This window comes from Haemaphysalis longicornis, unplaced genomic scaffold (genome assembly GCF_048455015.1).
Source record: "Haemaphysalis longicornis isolate Haplotype H1 unplaced genomic scaffold, Haemaphysalis longicornis Haplotype H1 scaffold_4, whole genome shotgun sequence".
NCBI classification, from domain to species: domain Eukaryota; kingdom Metazoa; phylum Arthropoda; class Arachnida; order Ixodida; family Ixodidae; genus Haemaphysalis; species Haemaphysalis longicornis.
Genome location: NW_027526361.1, coordinates 59891059 through 59915134, shown reverse-complemented (window position 1 = coordinate 59915134; position 24076 = coordinate 59891059). Strand labels below are relative to the sequence as shown.

At 47.9% G+C, this 24076-nt stretch overlaps 1 protein-coding gene across 1 annotated transcript in view; it reads left to right on the top strand.

Annotated features, from left to right (window-relative positions):
- Positions 1-21494, top strand: part of Didum (dilute class unconventional myosin) — a 52584-nt gene extending 31090 nt beyond the window's left edge. The window contains exons 19-38 of the mRNA XM_077706896.1: positions 991-1197; positions 5121-5333; positions 7698-7791; positions 7866-8116; positions 8197-8301; positions 8940-9101; positions 10901-11006; positions 13339-13531; positions 13724-13844; positions 14437-14514; positions 14634-14727; positions 15005-15154; positions 15247-15398; positions 16157-16246; positions 17315-17465; positions 17686-17828; positions 18481-18552; positions 18965-19050; positions 19344-19515; positions 20036-21494. Coding sequence (XP_077563022.1) covers positions 991-1197; positions 5121-5333; positions 7698-7791; positions 7866-8116; positions 8197-8301; positions 8940-9101; positions 10901-11006; positions 13339-13531; positions 13724-13844; positions 14437-14514; positions 14634-14727; positions 15005-15154; positions 15247-15398; positions 16157-16246; positions 17315-17465; positions 17686-17828; positions 18481-18552; positions 18965-19050; positions 19344-19515; positions 20036-20287 — 2892 coding nt within the window. The 3' untranslated portion in view covers positions 20288-21494. The remainder of the gene's footprint in view (positions 1-990; positions 1198-5120; positions 5334-7697; positions 7792-7865; positions 8117-8196; positions 8302-8939; positions 9102-10900; positions 11007-13338; positions 13532-13723; positions 13845-14436; positions 14515-14633; positions 14728-15004; positions 15155-15246; positions 15399-16156; positions 16247-17314; positions 17466-17685; positions 17829-18480; positions 18553-18964; positions 19051-19343; positions 19516-20035) is intronic.
- Positions 21495-24076: the final 2582 nt, after the last annotated feature.

Here is a 24076-nt window from a genome sequence, read left to right as displayed (position 1 = left end):
AATAAAAAGAAATAGCTGCTGTTGGCAACACTGAGCTTGCATATACAAAAAACGACCGCTACATTTAGCGGGATTGGCAGAAGGCAAATTGGCAACACTGTGCACCATATTTTTTTTCCCCCGCATAATTCTCGCACCTCTAACTTAGCATTGACTTTTCCGGAAAAAAAGTGCGAGGATTATGCGAGTAAATACGGTATCGGGGCACTAAATTAGTTCGTTATATCCAATATTTGTTTTAACCACAGAGGTAAAAATCTGCTCTAATAAATAGGCAATCTGGCTCGCGCTACAATCCTACATAAAAAATGCATTGTTCTAGGCTTTGAACCCTTTATAAATGAGATAAGCCTTATCTGTCTTCTTGTGGCATTTCAAATGAAACAGACCGGAATGTGAGAACGTGAAATTACAACAGAACAGAAGTTCGTTCGGCAAAACAGGCCGGCCTTCTTATGTACTTGAAGGAGGATGTGGCCTTCGATCAGCTGGTGGATTTTCACAGTCTGAGCGGAATGAAGTTTTCAGTGTCCACGCAACAAAGGGCCTTAAGCCATTTCTGCACCTGGAAGGCAGTGTGATTCTGTATGATGTACCATCAGCGTCAAATGAAACGCAAACACGAAAATATCAACCTGAACGCACAAATAGCGCGATTTCGTTCCATGCAAGCCGAAATGACGCGTGGCTTAGTTACAAAAACAAAGTTGGGAAAAGTGGATTGCCAAATACACCGATTGCGTGCCATTATATAAACCCTACGAACAGTATTTTTCAAGTTTGCACGTTCTAGTTCATATTTTCGTGTTCGAGTTTCATTTGACGCCGATAGTACTTTCACTCGCAGTATCGCATGGTGGTTTACGTGCAGGTAACGAGATCAACACCTGTTTGTGCTGCAGTAGATAAGGTTCTGGCTAGTGTGTGGATGCAGTGTTGCCCGACTGTTCCACTGGACAGCCGATAATGAGGTCTCTGTCGTGGTTTCAGAAAAACGTGCGCTGCTGGCTAGCCCGTCGCCAGTACCTGCGCAATGTGGCCTGCATTGTGGTGACACAGTCGGCGGTGCGCCGCTGGTTCGCCAAGAAGGAGCTGCGAAAGCTTAAGATCGAGGCCAAGTCCGTGGAGCACGTTAAGAAGCTCAACAAGGGCCTCGAGAAGAAGATCATCTCGCTGCAGCAGAAGATCGAGGAGCTGGTCAGCCTCCCATTTCTCACCCTTGCCCTTGTTCAATTCCTTGTCCTTTCTTTCTTTGGTCAGCTGCACGTTAACAGCCGGCCACGAACCTTTAGTCGGATACAGTCGAACACCACTATAATGAACTCTGCTTCAATGAAATATTTCCTATTCCCCGTCAGCTAGCCATAGAAGTCAATGCAACAAAGTCTCCGCCATAACGAACCATTTGCTTTGCTTGCTTTCACTTCAACGAAATTTTCGCTGAGTGGGGCTCGGTTTGAACATTTATTTTTCTTTAAAATAAGCATAATGCCAGCTATCTAACTTTTTCTACATTCAGGGAGCTTAGTTTTACAAAAAAACTAGCGCCGTGTATCTATATCAACACCCATAAACAGAAACAAACTTGTAAATGGACGTCATTGTTTGCTGGTAATAACGATGTCGCTGGCCGTTTTTACATGAGGCGCAGCACTGGTTCGCCGAGCCGGAGCTACAGCCAATCCGTATCGAGTAGAAATTGGGCACGGTGCGAACATGTGCGCAAATGTGCCCTGCTGTTGTGAGCACCTATCATTGCAGTTTTCCTTCTACAGTTCTTCAAAGTCAAAAGCAAAAATAACGTTTTCAAGTTTAGTCTAGAACCCGCATCATCCTGTCTTTAAGAGACACTAAAGGGTAGGAACAAGTCCGCCTGTGTCGATAGCTTACAATGACGAGAATTTAAATACACTATTCTCGTAACTAGCAGTTGTTCAGTAAGGCAGAAAAGCCAGAAATGTGAAAAGATGCCACAACAACCTGTATGCTGTTGTGTACTACAGTTTGTAAACTGCGCGCCTCATCGCCTGCGTTGCATCGGCGCGTTAAACCCTACAATCAATCAACAGTTTGTGAACTACAGTGGTGAACGGCGAAAGCTTATTCGACAATCATCTATAAATGGTTTCCTGAAATACAGTTCGTAAGTGGTTGAGCACGGGAAGAAACCATAAATCAAAGCTTTCCGTGAGCTCGTCCTATCTAAAACACAAAGACCACAGCTTGTGTACGCTGTGAGGCAGGCTACTTCCCATACTAATGAGTCAGCCATCAGGCTTTTTGTTCTCGTAAAGCATTGGTGCACAACGAGCGAAGTCAATAACCTGCGACGGTGAGCGCCCGAGATTCTGCAAGCGTTATACCCGGCAGGAAGCAGCTAAAGTCCCTTCGTTAGAAGTGGCAAAAGGAACAAGGTGCACTGCAGGTGGTTAAGCGACCCGTCTGACATTGGGCGGCGGGGGTGTGCAAGCGTCCGGGCAATTCATTTCACGCTACCGGGCGCCACCATCTTGGGGTGGTGAAGATTCGAAAACGTGGCCGCCCGCAAAGCATTTGCACGTGGTTCAGGCAGAGTGCTTTTCGCCGATTTCTACCTTGGTTTTGGTTATGGGGGTGGCTGGGTTTACATTTAGTCGTTTGATCTCTTGCGGGAAGTTGTGGGACTCGAAAGACCGGAGTTCATCAAAAACAATGTGGGGCCCGCGAATTCACTATGTTTCGGCCTCGAGTGTGAGGCCGGTGTGTGCTTGAAGTGAAATTTCGGACTCGTTGCGGTGTTTAAAACGCTGAGTTATTGCTGCCTTTCACAGCGAGCTGGCGAGCGGCGGGAATGGGACAATCGATGCTGCAGAAGTAACGGCGAGAGCTATATATACATCGCCGCAAAATGTTCATTGTCCGACAGCGGTACGGGCTGTTATTTCACGTTAGTAATAATGGTTCATTTATCTGAAGTGAAATAAAATGCCAAGAGGGAGGCGGCTAAACATACCAACGTTACTCAAATTACGATGGTAGTGAATGTGCACCTTGGGGATTGGAATGGGAGGGCTGGTGGGGTGCGGCGACTGTCGCTTCAGTTTGCGCAACTTTTGCCGTGGCTCTACACTTGTGCGTAAAGCGGAGTCTGGGATTGCAAAAATAACAATTTCGCCATTCACATGATAATAAAAATGCCTCACAGTTGCTTAGTTTCTCAATTCGATATTTTCAACAGAACTCCACGCTATCTAGGCATAGAGCCTGGGAATTTAAAAATGGTTTGTAAAAAGGTGCTGCAGTTTGTAGCTTGTGATGCTCTGGTAGAAAAAAAAAAACGTTATTGTAAGGCTGTTTCAGTGTTATGTACGTTCAAAACCGATTAAAAAGTGCACTTTTCCCCTCCGAGTTGCCACGAATTTGATCTTTTAGGCTCCTAAGGTGACATAATAAATGTCGTTCTTCTGCTCCAAATTAAGGTTCTTCTGCTCCAAAATCGAGATTTCGCTGCTCCAAAAACTGCTCCCAAATCTAATTCAGCTGTCTCACCCCTGTAATCCGTAAAGTGTGCATCGCTCTGCCCTTGTTATGTTTGAGCCAGGGGGAGTGCAAGCAAGGACTGGTCTACCACGGCTGCCATGGATAGGGTTTATTTTACTCTAGGTTCGCGCCGCACGGGAGAAGATAATAGGAGATGGCTGTGACGCTATGATCGCCAGACGAGGTAAAATGAAGGTGCTGTCCTGAACGGCGCTAGCCAGGAACCCGGGACGGCGCACTTGATATTCGAAACGACACTTGTTGCTTCTAAAGAGGCTTTGCTGGCGTCCGGCTGGATGGGGTTTGGGAATCCAGAATAGGCGGGCACGCCGGCCGCTCAAGCATCTGAAAGCGTTTCTCATTTCACCGGTGAAAAATTATAAATGTCCAAGCCAGCCGCCTTAGCCAGAGAAACGTTGCCGTAGTTGGCCATGGCTTGGAGGCGTAAAAGCTACCGTTGCTAATGTTTACGCTCTAGATGCAGAGGTGCTGCCGACGCTTCTTTCCTAGTTTGTGGGGCAATGGCTACGTCATGAAAAAATGAAAGGGAAGCGGGTGAGAGAAATGCCAGCTTTGTTTGCTTATTTCTTGGCAAATTATGCATCGTTGCTCGTCCAACAAAAGCCGAAAGAGGTACAAAATGTATGATGTTTCAGTTAAAACAAAATTTCATTCGGCCTTTAGTGTCCCTTTAATTGCGAGCGCGTGCGTGGTCACGATAAAAGCAGGCGTGCGTGGCTTGCCTGCCAAGGTCGGTTGCCGCGGTGCCCAGTCAGAGGATAAGGTAATGGCCCGCTCCTGCCACAAACGAGAGGGGGGATTCCGACAGCCTAGCAACTATCTGCAAATAATCCGCTCGGTAGATACATCGTGTTGTGCAGACATTTTTTTTGTGACTGCATTCCGCCCCTGATGCACTCTTTACGTGCAGGTACAAAACAAATTTCGTCTGGTACGTTTTTTAGCTGATAAACATGACGAAATTGCGCATCACTGCTTTTTTTAAGTACTGCGTTATGCGGCCAGTGATGCAGATAATATACAGGGACATTTTTCTTGCCCTTTCGTGGTGTGTTAGGAAAGATTTCACCTCAACAAATTTCAGCTTCAACAAATTTTTTTGCATGTCCCATCAATTTCGTTGTAGCGGGATTCGACTGGGCACTGCAAAAAAGCAAAACTCCATGCGAAGGCTCACACTGCTGCTACCCCAATTGCGGAGCTTTTAATCCCAACTTTGCATCCCTATGCCCTCGAACCTTGCTGCACAACTTTGATAACTATGCTCTGGGCATTGCCCTATTTGGCACTGGGCTGTCCTGGGCATTGCTGGGCTATGCTCAGGACAGTTAGTGTGCGGCAGCGCTGTAAGCGGGAGTGTTGGAAGCGCCTCGTCTGCTACCGTGCAAAACCAAGCCACGCCGCTCCCTTCACTCTAGCAGTACCCCTTGCACTTCCCTTAGTTGAACCACTCTCAGAAATCTCTCAGAAAAGTTGAATCACTCTCAGAAAAGGTTTCGTTTGAGAGGTATATGAAACTCCGTGATAAAAGGTGGTCCAGCATGGACTTCTCTCCCTCCTCCTCCTCTGCGGTGTTGCAGGTGAAGGAGAACAAGACGTTCAAGTCCCAGGGGGAGGACATGCGGGGCCTCCAGGGCAAGGTGGAGCAGGCCAAGAACCTGGAGAACCTGCTCAGGGCCGCCAACGGCAAGGTGGCTGCCCTCGAGGAGACGCTGGCCTCGGTGCAGGTCGAGCTGCGCCACGTGGGCTGCGAGAAGGAGGAGCTGCTGGCCAAGAACACCGCGCTAGGCCAGGTACGAAGTCACCGCTGGACTTGGGGAGTGCATCTGTCTGTCCCAAGCAGAAGGGGCAGGATCGTGATCACACTACCACATGGTGGGGAATGGGGTGTCATGAGGAACAGGGTCATCATTCTGCCTGTCACTGCTGCATTCAGTGGGCTGGACGTCGGTGCTACACCTAGCTGACCTAGATTTGGCAGATTGGGATGGTGTATTGAGCTACATGGCAGCGTTGTGTCATGGGCCTCTGCATCATAGTGAAGTTGTACCTGTGTGTTAGCCAAATGACTTCGAGTGGGAACCTTCTTTGCTGGCACAGGAAAAGCTAGACTGCTGCTTCCACACAGAAAGGAGTGATTACTTTTTAATGTGGGTGGGGATCCTTGGCGACTCCCCCAAAAATCCGTCCATTTGTCTAATGTCACTAATGTGTGACACAATGCACTCCATTGGTAGGTGTGGGCCATGTGGGGTATTGAATAAGATGCCCCTTAAAGGGACACTGAAGTGAATTTGTCAAGCTCCCGTTTTTGCTTGCACTGCGTAGACTGGCTCAAATTAGCACACTTTTCATCGTTTATCCGGTTGACAAATCGGTAATTATTTTACAAAGCGCGAAAGAAGAAAAACTACCATGCGCGGTTTGCGGTGGCCGCACCAACTAAGGCTGTGACGTTGAGAGGAGGGGCGCCGTGATTGGACGATGCCCAAGGTTAGCAATCACACAAGTTTCGGTTTCGGTTTCGGTTCTGTAAAACATAACCAATGGCTTTGTTGGATGGGCATTCTCAATATCTCAGTAATCATCGTACCGCGCTTCTGCCATGCTGTCGGCTGTAAAATGCGTAAGATAAGCCTCCCAGGACGGCTTGGAATCGTAGCATTCACTACCCGAGGCCTACGCAGTGCATGAACGCCCTCCGCGTACCCGCAGACGCCCAAATGTCATGCGCTTTTTCCCCATATTTGGAGCTTGCCGCACTCATGCCTGTATCGTAAAAAGCGTGCTCGCACCAGGCCAAGGGTCTGTTGATTCTGGCCTGTGCCCACTGCCTGCAAGCAGTCGGTGCTTATGGCAACAGCACGCCAACGAGAACTCGCTAGCGCGCCAGTGCCAGCCTGCGCGCGTTTTGTGAACTAGTTCGTGTAGCCATGAACGTTGCGGCCCCAAAAAAGGTGAACTCAATATAGAAAACATCGGCGGAAAACAAAAAAGTTAACTTACAAAAAAAAAAGCACGTACCCGAGGGGATTCGAACTCGTGACTCGCAAAACATTTGGAGTGAAATCCCAGCGCCCCAGACTGCTAGGCCACGGAGCGGGACGGGAACGCGATGCTAATATAGGGTATATATTGTACAACCGGTTTACACTTTTATTTAGTTTTGGCATTTCAAGCCGCTTAGGTGACTATTTGTTGTACTGCGATCGTGCAGTAAGCGTCGCCCGAGTTTCCACAGTAGCTCACGTCTAGCAATTGCATTTCGTAGACGGAAAAGCGTTCGCAGATGCGTAGTCGTGCTGCTGACCACTGTGCTTGTTCGCCCAGCGCAAAAAAAGTGCTTCCCGCGCCCTAGTTTTACGCTGTACGGTAAAAATATCAGTTGATTTTATTTGCTTAGTACCTATATTGACTTCGCTGACTCTTCTCCCGCCTTCAAGAGGCCTTATATTTTCCTACTGGCGTACCAGTCAGCGAAGCGTCGCATGTGCAGCGTTTGTGTGAAGCGACGTTGACTTGGAGCTAGATACAGTGTACAAACAAACCAAGTAAAGAAAGGCACATTCTTCCATTCACAAACGTGTCCTGGCTTCGTTTCAACTAAGCGAACGAATTGGGACCAAGCAATTTTTTTTAACCTCCTTGATTGCGACGACCCGCCGGCGGCCGGCGGACGAAACGCTGGGCCGACTGACTCTGTCGGCCGGGGAGCCGTGCAGTAGCGCAGCCGTGGCGCAGCCAATTGCCAGCTCATCCCCTCCTGACGTCACACGAAAACTCCACAGAAAATGGGCGAGCGTAAAGAGAGGAGGACAGCGTTTTCGAATTAGTTTTTCTACTAAATAAAATCGCGTAAACGCGCCTAGAGTGGTCGAAACATGGCCTGGGGACTCCGGACTACAATTTGCGCTAGTAATCCCGCAATGTTTACATATCACTTCAGTGTCCCTTTAATAAGTGATCTGAAGATGTCTAAGGAAAACATGCATAGGTGTGTATGTGCGTATATGAGCCCCTGGAAAGAATGCTTTGCACAATGTGTCAGTTCCCACTCTGGAGCTCCTGCAGCTTGTTTTCTTTGTGCGTGCAAAAAGTCTTGCACTCTCTAAACCCACAATCGTCCACCTCTCATTGCCCTGCTCTTTTCTGTTCAGAAAATCGAGGCTTTCGAAAAGGAGAAGGGCAGGCTTCAGCACGACTTGGAAGAAATGGTCAAGGCTGTCCAGTTGAACCAAGAGAGTGCCCAAGGTAAATTGAATGTAGCAAGGGTAGACCGATGCCCCTCCTCCTCATCTTCCTCGTCCATTTCGTGTGGGATGCAGAGATGCTGCGCCAGAAGCTGGAGAGCGAGCGGCAGCGCCTGCTGGCTGAGTTTGACGAGGAGCGGTCGGCCTACCAGCGGCTGGTGAAGGAGCGTGACCGGCTGGAACAGCGCTGCGAGAACCTGGTGCAGGAGAACAGCCGCATCCGGGGGCTCTCCCACCAGCGCACCCCCTCCAACCTCAGCATGGCCTCTGTGCGCAGCGACAACGCCGATACCACCCGCGACGACGCCTCCGACGTGCCTGACGAGGTGATGATGGGGAGAGAGGACTCTGTCGGGCTCAGTGGCCGGCATAGGCCAACACAAACGTTGCTCCCTTGTCATTCTAGGATGGTGGCTATGGGTCGGTGAGGTCTGCAAAGGACAAGGAAGCTGTGTACGGAAAGCTGAACTCCATTGCCTGGCAGCCCACTGCCGACAAAAGTCCTGGTGCTGTGAGTGCTGTCCTGAACCTCTTTCCCTCATTTTCTCAGTACATAATGTACGAGCATATTATGACTGAATGCTGCTTGTTAGTTGGGGCTGGTCGGATCTCCCAATAAAGTTTGCTGCTCCTGTCCTAATCTGAATGTAAGTAACTAAAGCGTGTGAACAAAAAGCCAGAAATTGACTTGTGTGCTGAGAGCCTTAGTATAGCCAGCTAGTTTCATTTGAGCACATGTGTGCTGCTATCCTTAGCACGGATAGCACCAGAGAGGATCCCTAGAGTGGTAACAGAGTGTATCCCTAGAGAAGGGAAGCGTGGCAGGGGTGGCATAAGGTTAGGTGGGCAGATGAGATCAAGAAGTTTACGAAGATAAATTGGTCAAAGTTACCACAGGACTGGGGTAATTGGAGATCTATGGGGGAGGCCTTTACCCTGCAGTGGGCGTAGACAGGCTGATGATGATGGTGATGATGCTATCGGTATACAGGTTTGAATCTGCTGGTCTAAAAAGACAGTGCTGACATTTTTCATGCAGAGAGCCAAGCTCAGTGCTTGTGTCCTTTCGCATAGTGCGGTGTTGATGAGCAGATAAGGCTGGCAGTGCAAGCGCAAGTGACGGATGGGCTGTCTCCTTGCTCCCGTCAGCCGGAGCAGCCCCTGCCGGATGTGTCGGTGGTGCTGAAGCTGCAGCAGCGGCTGAACGAAGTGGAGCAGGAGCGTGCACGGCTGGAAAAGAGGCTGGAGACCATGGAGGCCCGCGAGGAGCAGTCGCAGGCCAGGGAGGCCAGCGGCAAGGAGCTCATGCGGGTGGGCTTCCCTTCTCTCGTCCGATTCCGTCACTGCCTGTGGCCGTCATCGGCGAGTCTGTTGTGCCAAAGCCGTGTGCTGCCTCACAGCTGCCCCTGTGGAACCAGAACCAGGATCTCTTCTTGGGCTGCTTCTATCTCGGGCACATTGTTTTGATGGTGCCCAGTGTTTCAATCATGTGTTCCATAGCCTCCACACTAATGTACGAGCTTCACTTCTTCATTCTCCTCGACACTTTGTTTTCTTTGCTCTGGCCATCTTCACAAGGACTGCACGGTGTTGAGTGTTTGACATCTTGCTTATCATGACAGAGACCTTACTGAGAACTGGGGCGGAGAAATCTGTGGGATTGCCAGGCAATTGTGTTGCACATGTAAAACATTCATACTTTGCAGCACTTGAGCTAACCAACCATCCATATGGTATCAACATTACAGTCATATGCATAATTTTAATGAACTTTTTATGCTCAAGAAACATTTAATTAACTTATCATTTTCATTCAACTCAAAGGGGGGGTTGGGGATGGCATTTGAAAGCCTTAACAATAGCTCGCCGTGCTGCGTGGTGCTCCTGCTGTCGAGTTCTGTTTTTGCACAATAATGCAACTATAAAATTTAGCAGCATTCTTTGGCAGTAAAAAGATATCAAATTGTAAATAACGCAAGCTTTGACACAGTTTTTGTTAACTATAAATCGCAATCAGTTTTTTTATACTCTTGGGTGCCCGCCTTATGCTGTTTGGCCACACTGGTTTGTCACCTGCTCGCACTGGTGCTGAGAGTATGGAATTATTACATCTTGATATCGTGATTTGAGTGAATGAAAAGTAAACGAATTCCTACAATTAAGAATATTTTGTTTGTTTTAAGTACGGCAGTAATGCATTTGTTAATGCTTACTTGGAATGTGGGCCCCAGAGTGCAAGAAATGGCATTCGAGAGCCCCAAATGTCTCTCGGGGTGCTCATTTGACTCGAATGCCATTTGAGCTGAATGCCATTTCAAAACCCAGAGGAGAAGCACAACTTCGCATTTGAGTCAGATAACATTTGCTTTGAATGACATTCGGACACTAGTGTAGCAGGGGTCTTAAACTAGGCAGTCAGTGTGAAGAGCAGCAGTCGTCGTCCCCACCGCTTGCCACAGTGCGGCACTCTCCTGTGCTGCCCAAATTTCAGGGGCGAGGCACCTTAGGGGCTCGGGCTGTCGGCGTCTCCTGTCGACATCTCATGTCGTCACGGTAAATGGAGTTGTCAAACAGTGGTTAAAAAAAAACAGTGGATAAAACTGGTTCAAAATAAACTAACATGATTTAAACTAATTGATAGTACAGGAATAAGCACGATTTAATTGCACTAAAAACAGAAATTTGTTAAATTCCATCTGGACATTGGTTTCAAATGTCAGGTTTTCTCCTGTAAAGCATACTTCATAGCATGCTGCGGCGTGTGCCACGAAGACAACTTACGGCCAGTCTGTCTCTCATTTAATCGCTTACATCCGGTTCAGTGCAAGAGAGGGCGCCACCGCCTCAGCAAGTGCGCAATTGCTGCTTGCCACAAAATGCTCAATTGCTACCCTAAGGATGTTCTGGCATGCACAATTTGGAAAGTGCAAAATAAGCTTCTTCAAGTTTGTCTGGGGAGATTCCGTGGCTCCTTTGTGGTGAATGGGCATCAGCGTAAATTTCTTGGTGACTGTGTGCCCTTGTGTGTACTGTAAACATTGCAAAATGCTTCGTAATACTCTTGCTTTAATGCATTTTCTCTTTTGCTCACTCGTCGCATTGCTTTGCAGCTTCACGAACTGGAGATGGAGAATGCCAAGTTGAAGGAGGAGGTGAAGAAGATGGTGAAGACTCTGGCAACTGAAGACAAGTCGAGCAGAGACAAAGACCTCATGAGTGAGTGCTCAATCTGCTCTTACCCGGGCACTGGTGGTGGAATTTGACACGACCCCCGTTTTCGTGTTCGTAGACTAACATTCAATGCTGGTAGTACCTAACCACTCACATAGCGAGTAATCTGGGCTAATCTAGCGAGAAAATGGAAGGGTGTTAATTAGGTGTAAACAAATACAAGTATTGCACGCCATTGCAGCTGTTTTTTTACAATGTTTTAATATTCACAGGAAAATTTTAGTACGTGATTTGCAATACTGACAGTTGCACATGACATGCTGATGGTTTTTTCTTTTGTTGCATTAAGGCTCAAAGAGACTAAAAAAAGCCATCATCGCTGCTGCTTTTATTATATCTACATGTGGTTCTAGTAGAATCTAAAGGGAGGGGGCAAGTAGGAAATAAAGGCAGTCAAACACATTGTCATATTTGTCTACCTTGTTTGCTAGTCTTTCATTCTTATGCTTTTTCTCTTCTGTGACTTTACCAGCTAGCACAAGTCTACACTTTGCTAAGAGTGGGGGTCTGTGTGACTAGGTTAATGGTAGTCCAACAAGAAAATATAATTACTCCAGTAACTTCTGTTATGTATGCTAAAAAAAAATTACCAATACAACTTGAGTGAGGTCAGGCTAGAATGACATCCAAGTGTTGATAGCATTTTCTTTTAGTTATGCTTTTTGTGCAAAAAGAACACTGCTGCCTAATTAACTTCGTGTCTGATTACCCATATCATGGCCATAGAACTTTGTTTTTATTCCGGAAAAGTGCTGTAAGCGGTTCAGCTGGTAGCTGTCAAGTGTGCATTTCAGATAAGGGTAGGTAGACCTTTAACATCAGAAACCGGAGACTGCACTTGGCTGGCAAGAAGTAAGAGCTGGTTCAAAGGAATGAAAGCTAAATCGCAACTGAGTGCACTAGCCAAGGTAACCCTACTCACGGTTCCACACTCTTGACTGACCGAATTGGCTCTGGGACCCTTGTCGATCTGTGCTGGAATGAGAATTGGGACATTGGTTGCACACAGTACTATTAAAATGCGCGAACGAGCACATTTGGTCCATGATGGAGAGTAGAGCACTGCACGGGCCTGATTTATGAATCAGGCCCGAGCCCGCTTTATGAAGCTTAAGCCCGACCCAAACACGTAACACCTAGCCTACGCCCGGCCTGGGGGAGGGAAGGCCTGCATGTGTGTGAACAGGCCCGGGTTTGGACGCTGAAGGAAAGTTCGGTGTCCTTCGTAGCAGGCAATCAGATGGAGCATCTAGTGTGTGCGGCACTCATGGATTGAAATGCGAAAATTTAGGTTTAAGTAGTGCACGTATGTTAGCTTCCACTATCTTCAGTTTACGTCACGTGAGTGTAAAGCTCATATTCTTAATTCAGAGCCACCATTACTTTTGTTGACTTGGCAACATCATGTTGACTTGGCAACACCTTGGCAACATCATGTGGTTGTCTGAAATTTTCAATGAGGCGTTTCAATCCACGAGTGCTGTACGTGCATTGGAATGTTTTACCTTCAGTGGTTGCTCAGCAGTACTGTTTCTCTAGCACACGGGTTTGACTCCCGGCTACAGCAGCCACATTTCAATGGGTGTGACATGTAAAACACACAGGTGGATAGACATAGGTGCAAACCTCCAGGTTATCTGAATTAATCAGTTTCCCACTAAGGTTCACCCGCCATGGTGGCTCAGTGGCTAAGGCGTTGCGCTGCTGAGCACAAGGTCGCGGGTTCGATTCCCGGCCCTGGCGGCCATTTTTCTTATGGAGGCAAAAAGCAAAAACGTCCGTGTGTATGAGATTTCGGCGCACGTTAAAGATCCCCAGGTGGTCAAAATTAATCCGGAGCCCTCCCCCTCCACTACGGCGCACCTCATCGCCTGCGTTGTGTCGGCACCTTAAACTCTACAATCAATCAGTCCCACTAAGGTTCAAAATACCCACACCCCAAAATATAAAATCTTGTCACAGTGGATGATGCCATTACTAGAATGACTATTAGACCTAGCAAAAAGCGTTTTTATAACGATACATGCTACTAACATAAGTAACATTAGCATAACATAAGTATACTCGGAACATTCTTTTAATGCTCTTTTCTACACTTCACGCCAAAAATATTAATGGCCCAGACTGGTGGCTTCAAGCCCGAGCCTGGCCCGGGCCCTTGGCTTCGAGCCCAAGCCTGGCCCAAGCCCACTGAGAAATGCTTTGGGCACGGGCTGGGTTCGGGGTTTCGGGTCAGCCTGAGCCTGTGCATGCTCTAACAGAGAGTGCTTAGCTGCTCTCCTCATCGCTGTCCCCCCTCCTCCCTGCTTTTGCACAGCGCACTACGAGTCTATCCAGGACGAGCTTGAGCGTCGTCGTGAGGAGTGCCTGCAGCTCCGCGCTGTGCTGGCCAATCAGAATGAAGACCTGAAGTCGGTGGTGGCCCTTGATTCATATCGTGGCAATCTGGATCTCGTCAACGAGGACGGGGAGCTGCTCATGGCGTTTGAGACGCAGAAGAAGCTCATCAGGTCGGTCCTGGCGCCTCCGCCTCCTCCTCCTCCCCTCCTCCTCCCTGCCATGCTCGTGCGTGCTGCCCTGTTGTCCCTGCTCCTCCTCCTCCTCCTCCTCCTCTCTGCTCCTCCCAGGGCAGCACCTGCTCCCTCTTTCTGCCCTCTACCGCACCTGGCGGCTGCAACCTGCCCCTGTGTGTTTGTCCGCAGACAACTTGAAGCTGAGCTGCAGACGGAAAAAGTGCGCATGCACACCATGGAGCATGAGTTTAGGGACGAGATCAGGAAGCTTCAGGACGACAATGACCGCCAGCAGAAGCTGCTCAGCCAGGTGAGTGGGCTCGGCCAACGTGCTCTCGCTTACTTCACCACCTTAAGCACAATGTCTGTGGGGAGCATCCGATAAGCTAAGTTGGCTTCCCACACGAGGCTCTGGGTTTTGGTTGACTTTCTCGAAAGCAAGATGTGGAACCTCGTGCTTTTGTCCTGGAAAACATGGCTACATTATGGAGGATTGTTCAGTGTTAGCACCTTACTAGGCCATGTCTTGACCAAAGGCAGTTGGCATATTGTTCTTGTATTTCTTTATAACATTTTGATTAAACCTTTGTGGCGTCTGGTCATTAGAAGACCACATGGAATGCAGTTCTTGTGTAGAGCGGCGTTTTTTCCTTGTTTCAAATAACAATGAGTGTCGGGTCTTCTCAACAAAGCATACTGCTGTATAAATGTTTCAAGAAGTCTGCACCAGTAGGCTGTGCTTTGGTGGGCATCAGCCGCAACATTTCTTGTTACTGCCTCAATCAAAACTACATACCATTGCAAAGTGCCCAGAGCTCTTTTAATGCCTCCTTCATGCACATTCTCCCGTGCGGGTGCTGATTAACACCTTCTGGCTTATATTTTTATAATTCAATGCGCAGAACCTCAAGAAGACTCCCCAAGCTCAGACGGATGCGATTCTGCAACATGAGATCAATCGCCTCACAGGAGAGAATGTGGTACGTTGCGTGGGGCATCATCTCGCCCACTTCTTTTGTTAAGATCCTTTGTTTATGGTTGCCTTTTCTTTTTGTTACAAACCTTGCTCATGTTAGACTGAGTTCTTTTTACTTTTCAGGATCTCAGAGAGAAAATCGATGGGCTGGCAGAACAGCTGAAGAAGTACAAGCGTCAGCTGAAAATTTATGCAAAGAAGATGAAGGATGGTGGCAGTAAGCATTCATGCAACTTTGTTTTGTTTTTGGCCAGCCTGCACTGTCAGCAGTCAAGTGCAGGCCTGACATTGTAGACTGCAGTATCATGCAAGCTTCATTTAAGAGAGCCTATGATGGGCGACTACTCTTGACAGTGCGGCAGGAACATTGACCTTGTGCACTGTTAGAAGCAACTTTGTTTTATGGTAACACCCAGTCTGCAGCAATCAGATACAGGAGATGCAGTTTTTCTGTTGGCATAAACTGTCCAATCCTCCATCACCCTTGTGTGCAGTCCTCGACCAGCCGGGCGATGTGAAGGTGGAGGGGGCAGAAGAGCACGGGAAGAACATGCCTGAGATCAAGCACAAGGATGCGGAGAACCTGGGCATGTTGGAGTACAAGAGTGAGGACGAGAACATCATCATCAAGAACCTGATCATAGGTACGACCCTTGACACCATCTGGCCCATTTGCAGGTTCACAGTTCGTGCGTTTCCACTAACATGCCGCGCCCTGTGCCCCCTTCGCGTTTAGACCTGAAGCCCAAGTTGGCGGTGACACTCTTGCCCGGCCTGCCTGCTTACATTCTGTTCATGTGCATCCGTCACACGGACTACATCAACGATGACGAGAAAGTGAAGAACCTCCTGAACAACATCGTCTTTGGCATCCGGAAAGTCATCAAGGTGAGGAGGCACAACGGCAGAAAAAGGGGCTTTCTGCCGCAAACAAGGGTCGGGCTGTGTGTTGAGAGAAAGTAGGTTATTAGAAAGTGTCGTGCAGGTGTGAAAGACAGCTCGGTTAATTGAGTGAAGAAATTTGTAAAAGGAAGTCTGCATGCAAAGCCACGTTTTTAAGTGCACAGCATTTGAGGGGCTCGCCTTGTCGTCGTAGCTTGCTCGCTGGATCCAAGGAGCCACACAGCGTTCAGTTATATAGTGGCTGTCATCGTGGCGTAACCCAGAAGCTTCGAGAGTTCAGCGGTTTATATATAGTCATAAGCATTCGAAACTTGTGAACCGCTGACGCTTGTCATACATCTCCCCGTTGTTCGGCACAAAGAAAACTGTAGGTGCATTTGAGGCAAAATATACGTGATTAACCGGCAGCGCCCGCATTCATTTAGTTAAGAACGCTCGTTGAATTGGTTTTTACGATAGTAAGCAAAAAAAAGTGGCAGTGCTACGCCGGCACGTGCGGGAGGAAAAGCAAGCACAAAAAGAAAACTCCCACTGGGGCAGTTTCAGGCAGAACTGCGGAAGGGGGGGGAAAACGTGAATTCCATTGGGTGGTGGCACTGAGCGGATAACAGCGCTACAGCCCATTATGGCGAATCACTGTTCTGCTCTGCACTTCCTACAACTTTCACATTGAGTGGAACGGCTTTAACTTTTTTGTTTGTGTTTCTCCTTCTGAACTTGTTTCTATTTTTCACCTCCTACAGAAACGCCATGAAGACGTAGACTACACTGTCATGTGGCTTGCAAACACCTGCAGGTTTATGCATAACCTGAAGCAGTACAGTGGAGAAAAGGTTGGTTTGCTTATGTTTATCCTTGACCACTGCTCGCACTTCAGCACTGGGCAGGGAATGCCTGTTGCACTTTTGCCTACGTTTGTTACATTAAGCAGTATTGAATTAGGGGGAGTGTTTTTAACTGTACTGCGTATGGAACGCAAAAGCTGTCTGTTTAGATGCGGAATGTCTGGGTGCACTTTGTCCATCTCTGTGTCTTCCTAAGCCTTGTGCCATCATTTGGCAACTTAACTGGGTTACGTGGGCATGACATTGAAACCTGGCAGTTCGATAATAGTACAGGGATTAAATCTAGGCATAATCGCTTCGATAATCAGTCTGGTGATTGTAGTTGGAAAAGGGGGAGGTGAAGCATAAAATGTGTAGTAGGGAAAAATTCGAACTCTCAGTTTAGTTGTGGGATATTGAGCATGAAATTTAAGCTTGAAAACTGCACTATGTGACAGGGGCATAAAATTTCAGGTAATTTCACTATGAGGTAAGGATGTAAGCATGGCATTAAGTGTAATCGATAGCCAGGGGTTGATCCCTGATTACACACGATCAGCAGTGAGACAAAACTTGATATACTTCCTGAGTGAGCACTCTGAAAAGAGCATCTTGGCGGAAATGCCACTGCATCTCGCTGATCAATCCTTGCTGGGAATGATTCTAATACCGCATAATAAACTTTTTGTGCTGAATTATGTTTAAAAGGAAGACAGTATAGTGTAATTCATCCAACGGAACCCAAAGAATTAAGTTACTTCCTCTCCATTTTCCAACCTCCTCCCTCCTGGCCTCTCGACTGGTTGTCGTGCGTTTACCTTTCACCCCCTTTCACTCTCTGCTTGACCTTTACCTCCTTCGACCACCTGTTGCTGCAAGGACCACGAAGCTGCCACTACCACGAAACGCTCAGCCAGTAGCCCGAGAACATCTCGCGTTTTTTAGGTCCCTGCCCGCTAATGAAAAGTGTGGTGTGCCTGCCATTGGACAGAAAAGAAGCTTGTCAGAAACGGGAGCTCTCTTGTGTGAGTGAGTGAGTGAGAGAGACGGTCTCCTTTCCTTCCCCCCCTCCCCCAGCAATTCCAGGTGGAGAACACGCCCAAGCAGAATGAGCAGTGCCTGCGCAACTTTGACCTGTCCCAGTACCGGCAGGTGATGAGCGACATAGCAGTGTGGATCTACCAGGCGGTCATCAAGAGCATGGAGGAGAAGGTGCAGCCCCTCATAGGTGCGCCCTCTTCCTTCCTCCTTCCTCCTCTCCTGCCTCCTGGCTGTGTTCTCTCGACGGCTCATGCCGCCACAATTTTGCCTCGAAAGGTAGAGAAGAGTGTGCTCTCTGGTACCTGTTCGTTGGTCGAGCACGATGACCAAGAGCTGTGTGATCTGCCCCCGTGTGAGCGGTGACTGTGCACTGCCAGTGCTAACGCTGCTGCTGCACGTGCTTGCAGTGCCGGCGGTGCTGGAGCACGAGGCGATAGCGGGCATCTCGGGAAACAAGCCGTGCGGCATGCGGAGCCGGGCCTCCAGCCTGGCGCGCGACCTCGAGTCTCCCGTGGATCCCCAGCACGCCCTCGATGTGCTGCTCAAGGAGGTGGGTGCTCCCCACTTCTTCCTTCCCAAGGGGTTTTACAAAAGACTGTTCCTGAGCTGCGTGCTTGCGATTGTGTGACCCTGTTTTTTCATCATCGGCATCATCATCATCGCAGTTGCAGCAACCTGCAACAGTTCTGGATAAAAGAAAAATCAACTGGTGTGCATTTGGCAAAATCGATGTCAGCTACAAGTTTCCCAGCTATTAGCAGCCAGCTGATGCTGATTCCCCTCTCCTTCCTTGCACCTTTTTGTAGTTTTAGTTGTCTACGAAAGGGTGGAGCCGCTAAATTCTTCTACATATATTTACATTTGCTCTTTTGGCTTTGGTCATCTAATGAGTAGACCTATAGGTGGCCACATTATTACACTGGTTCAGAGCTTGAGGTTTGCGATTGGCAGTAGCTGCACTTTGCTTTGTGGCTGTACATATTGGCATTTACAGCATGCCATTTCTGGGTATTTTGCTTCCAAGCACTAAAATATACTGTAACCCAGTGATAAAGCCAACTGCCAGGAGTTTTCTTGGTCGAACCAAACTTTATAGGTGTAAGGTTCAGCTATTTTGTGCCAATGTGTAGCCAGCTTCCTTTTCTTGGCTGTTTGATCCAAGCGCTGCAGCATGCAGACTTATCTTTCTCTCTTTTGCACAGCTAAACAACTTCTACAAGGTACTGCAGATCCATGGAGTTGACCCAGAACTCATCACACAAGTTTTCAAGCAGGTCTGTTTTCATTTGCTTTCTATTACATTCACATTCGCTTTTTGCTAGGCTTGCACGCTCAATTGGGAGGCCAGTGTGCATTATTCATATAGAAGTGTGTGTGTGTATACTGTGCTGTATGCTGTGTACACAGTATGTGCTATGATGACGACACTAAGGGTTACAGTGATTACTGCTAATGAACATTGCATTGAGTTGCACTTTGAGAAAGCTAGTCTGGGGCGGGAGTAACAAGGAACTATTTCTGCACGATCTTGCCATAATGTTGGCTGGGTCTTCCACACACACAGTGTGTGAACTACCTGACCCTATACAACATCAATCCCACAGTTGTGAGGTGTGCGCCCACTTCGCAAATGGCTTTATTTTAGATCAATGTCTCACGATCGTTTCTTGCTTTTCTGCCCAACAGCTGTTCTACTTTATCTGTGCTGGTGCCTTGAACAACCTGCTTCTCCGAAAGGACATGTGCCACTGGTCTAAGGGCATGCAGATGAGGTGAGTTTCCCTTTACAAGACTGTGATGCCTGATTCACGGCTTCTCCTGGTGTCATTGATCCTCAGTATATTTGGAAAGGTGTGTGTTATACACACTCTAGAAAGGGGCGGGAGACGAGTGGGTGAAGTAACATTCCGTAAGGGGAAACCCTAGTCCCCAGGGTCTTCCCTGACCCTGCTAAAGTGTATAAAAATAAATGTGTTTGTAGTCTACAAGTCCCCGAGAAGGTACTGGCAGAGTATTCCGGTCCTATCCTCTAAACGGCCACCCCCCTCCCTCCCTGCCTGTGCAGATACAACCTGAGCCATCTGGAGCAGTGGTGCCGGGACCAGAAGGTCTCGCAAAGCGAAGTGCTGGACACGCTCCAGCCCATAGTTCAGGCCTCTCAGCTGCTGCAGGCCCGCAAGACGGACGACGACGTCACCAGCATCTGCGACATGTGCGACAAGCTCACCACCGCACAGGTACTACTGCCGCCGGCGCTTTTTCTGAGGGTGCTTCTTGTGCACTCGCATTTCTTGCAAGGCCATGTATTTCAGTTCCACTTTGCCGAAGTGTCCTCTTGTACATTGATGAGGTGGCATGGCACCTTGTGATGTTATGACGCCTTAGAGCAGCCTCACTTTTTCCTGCAGTAACGATGTGCCACTGAGGTTTACAGTGGATGTTTTTTTAGTGAGGGCAGTGGCCACCAAGTGGAACTAAAAACCCCCTCCTCAAAGATCTTGCTGGCAGGAAGCCTGTGCACAATACATCCTGATCGCTTAACCCCTCCACCCCCACCCACCTATCACCCCTTCCTTTTCATGAAGGACACAGAAGCAGATGCATACGGTATTCCCAAGACTAACGTACAGTCAGCAAACTGTTGTTTTCCTTAATTTTTTTTGCTCGCGTTTGGCAAAACATAATCGTACAAACAACAAACAAACTATGAGGCTGCGTGCTCCTCGTTGCCCATCTTGCGTGCCGCCTCCGTTGCAGATCACCAAGATCCTCAACCTGTACACGCCGGCGGACGAGTACGAGGAGCGCGTTCCCGTCTCCTTCATTCGCAAGATTCAGGCCAAGCTCCAGGAGCGCAACCAGGAGACACTGCCCGTGTCGGACAACACGCTGCTGATGGACACCAAGTTTGCGTTCCCCATCAGGTTCCCCTTCAACCCCTCCAGGATACAGCTGGAGGACATCACCATTCCCGACGTTCTCAACCTCTCCATGTTGAGAAAGATATGAGCAGCCTGCCCTCCCTCCCTCCCCCGTCGCGCGTTTAAAGTATTGACAACTGTAGCACATGTTTTGCCAAGGATGCCCGGCGTCTGACCACGGTTGACGCGCCAGCGGACAGGCACCCTGCTTACTGTCACAATTTTTTTCTGCGTATAAGAATTTTTTTTCTTTCTCCCTGGTGTTCTGCTAGTGCCAGGTGTACACTTCTTCCTGCACGCAGGAAAGAAAAGAAAGCCATAATGTGATTGTGGCCATATCCAGCCCCCTCTCTGTGTTTTTCTCGCGACCACAAGAGAGGGGTGGTGTTCGTTTTGTTCGTCTTTGTTCCCCTCGCACAAACTGCTTAAAGTGGATGTTGTTGCAGTGGGGCTTGCTTGCAAGGCTCTGGTTGTGGTTGAAATGGCCATTGTTTTATCTGTGATTTTTGGCTGCGCATATACGGTCTGCACATGTATAGAGAAGAGTATACTATGCTGGCAGCGTTGTATGTGGCATTCAAGGAAGAAATTTATTTTTCTATGTTTTTTAAGAAGTATATATTTTTAACTTGCCATTTTTTTGGAAACTACCGAATTCAACTTTTTTTTATGAAAAAAAAAGTTTCCCGGTTTGTTTGGTCTCTTGACTAATTCTTTGACATTCCGATGATATTTATGGATCTACACTCGCAATATTTATTTTCTACCTTGGTGTTTTACTGTTGTTATTGCTTCCCCCTTTTTACTTAACACAATCTCGGAATAATAGATGCGCTTTCGAACGAACAATGAGTTTGCCTACGCGATGTTGTGTGGTTCATTGCCTCTCGTTTTGTCACCACTCGAATGCCATTATCACGTATCACGTACGACTGTTCGGGAGCAGGAGTAGAAGGAGATCGTAGCAGAGTGAGGCAACGCGTGCATATTTTCTTGCGACCAGAAACAGAAGCCCCGTTATTATTCCCCGTAGCCCAGTATGCACCGCACTGGTGTGGCAGGCACATGTTACTACCACCAGCGTTCGCTATCAATGACTAACCCTTGGGTGTCATGTAATGTACCTGTAAGGTTGGAAACTACTTCCCTCGTCGCCCTGTGGTTTACAGTAAATGCAAAACTGCTGCTATTACCGGAGCTGGTTTTCCATGCATATGCCAAATGCACGCACCAAATACTGTTGACGATTGCTGTACATTAGTTTTCGAGAATAAAGTAGGAGAAATGAAGAGGTGCGGCAGTTGTACTGTTTTACTGCTGCTGTGGTGTGGGCTGTCGTATGTAGGCCGTGATCGCTGCTTGTAGAAACAAGCAGTGGGTCACTCCACCCGCCTTTCTATTGGCTGCGATTTCTCGTTTGTATGCATTGAAAATTTATATTTGTGTGGGGCTGTGACAGCATTTGCAGGAAAATTAACGAGGATGGAAATACAGTACTTCTGATGTGACCAAAGTGTGGTGCAGGCTGTATGCAAACCAGGTGTGGGTTGCAGTGCGGCATCACAGAGGCAACATGCGATGCTAACTGGCCCTGAAAATTTCTAACGATCGCCCTGCAAGCAGCGTTTACCAAGATGGTCGTGGCGTGGCAATACACGGCTACATAAATAGGTTTTGTGCTCTTGCATAATCTAATGGAAACTTCGTACCTCCAGCACACTGGTTATGCTTGCTGTGTTTGCCGGTGTCGCATTCCGGATATTGATTACCATAATGTGCCAATGTGACATAAATTTCTGAACATTCCAAGAAAACAGTAGTTGGATGAGGTGAAATAACATCTTAGGATGGGCCTGGCTCAAAGGTTTAATGCCAGGGCAGCTTTTCCTGAGGTGGGTGGCCGTGATCATTCGCAGCACTGCCTCTGCACTTGGCTGCGTCAGTGTGCTGATGGCCTCATCGTGAAGGACTTGTTCGCAGCTTAGGGCTTCTTGGAAACCTCTCCAAGTGACACTCAAAGCCTGCAGAAACTAACATCACGGGGCATTAGCAGAAACCAAATACATCAAAAATTGCCCTCCTTCATTTGTGTTGCTGTCTACACTACTTCAAAACTGCAGCCACCATTTGATCAGCCCTCCATTCAAATTAAAAAACAAACAAAAAAAAGATGGAAAATGCACAACCTTAGTGGGTCAATTCCAAAACGTCTATTCTATGATTTCACTCCATGCTTGGATGCAGCAGTAGTTAACCCTTCTGGCTATGCTCTGCGCTTTGAACAACATTTTTAAAAAATTTCCCCTTGTTAGCTTGCTATGCACCTAGTGGGCTAGGCTGTGTCTTCTTGAAAGCATGTTGGTACAAACTGTATGCAAGCTTCTGAGCATGGTGCTCAAACGGCCTACCTAGATCTCAATGGTGAGTTGCTTATCCTCGGTTTTGAGAGATTCTGAAAGTGCTATACTGTATTATAAAGTGTGCACCTAATTCTAGTGCTGGTACTAGTGGCATGCTCAAGAACAATTGTTCATACAGGCCCGGTTTATAGCCCTACGCTATTCCTTGACTGTTCTTCCTTCACTGGTGTTTTAGACTACTCGCAGCCACCTCTATCATTTGTCAGTTTGGCCTGTTTGTAAACCAGGGGAAGGAGCGTAGGCAAGAGCTGCAGGTGCTATGTCATGCGTAAACTGAAAATGAGTTCACACACTCCTATTTAAGATGATGTTATATGCGTGTTACACATGGACACAAATGGGAAGTACTCGGACAGGCCGTGCGCTGCCATGCAAGGTAACGGCATGTGATCTATTTTTAATGCATAAGTATGCTTAGGCTGCTTCCCCCAAGCTCTGTCTATACGTCTAACATGGGGCGCCATGCACTCCATAGGTGCATTGTGCCCTATAGAGACGAATGGGGTAGAGGGCCTTCATATTTTGGTGCAAAGCTACTTATATTGCCACTAGAAAATAATTGGGCCAGCGTCACACTAGTGACATGAAGACTGGGCAAATAGCGAAGCTGGTGGCTCCACCTGGCCTATTCTTGGTTCGGCCAAGTTTTCTGCGTGGTTATGCTTTAAGACTCAGTCAAGTTTTCTGCATTAGTGTCGTCGTTAGCCCCCCAAAAAGCAATGAATACTCAGTCATTAAAGTATGTACAATGTACACGTGCCCACCGGCTTAGCAGTGAAGCTCCAAAAGTAGTGCAAGGCGCAGTGGGACGAGTGTTTGCTCAGAATTTTTGAACTCCTTCGGTGCCCACCGCTCGGCTTCTGTGGTCTGGCATGTGGGACGCTGAGTAAGTTGATTAACGTTGTCACTTCTCTACCTTTTAACTTCTTTCATTTGGCATTAATTCTTCTCTTTGCACCATCAAAACTGCATCACATGTCGCAACAAACAATGGTTTGAGCCACCCCTCAGCGCATTGCCAAAGCCAAGCTTGTACCAGTTGTATCACGCCTCCGACAGGTGGGGAGGTTATCCTGTACACGTTTGCCAGCCCAACCACCAGCTTTAACAGCATCGCTGTTAAAGCTGGTTTCTCATCAGTGCATGTATGTATAGTAGTAAAGCCAACTTGAAACATCCGGCGGGGGATACGTGAGGTCTTCCGAAGGTATCCTTAGGGCCTATGTGGAAAATGGTCTTCCCATTCATGCATTTGTTTCTTGTAGTAGCGAAGTTGATAGAATAGAGGCCCGGTGCTGCAGTCGAGCCAGGTACAGAGTGGCTTAGTCATTGTAACATTGGGGTTTCCCACATTGATTCCTTCTGTTGCAGTGAAAAGGCAAGGAGGGCTGCATTAGTGCGACGAATGTGGCCAGCAATGCCCAATCGAAAATTGCCAAATATATAAAATTAATTGA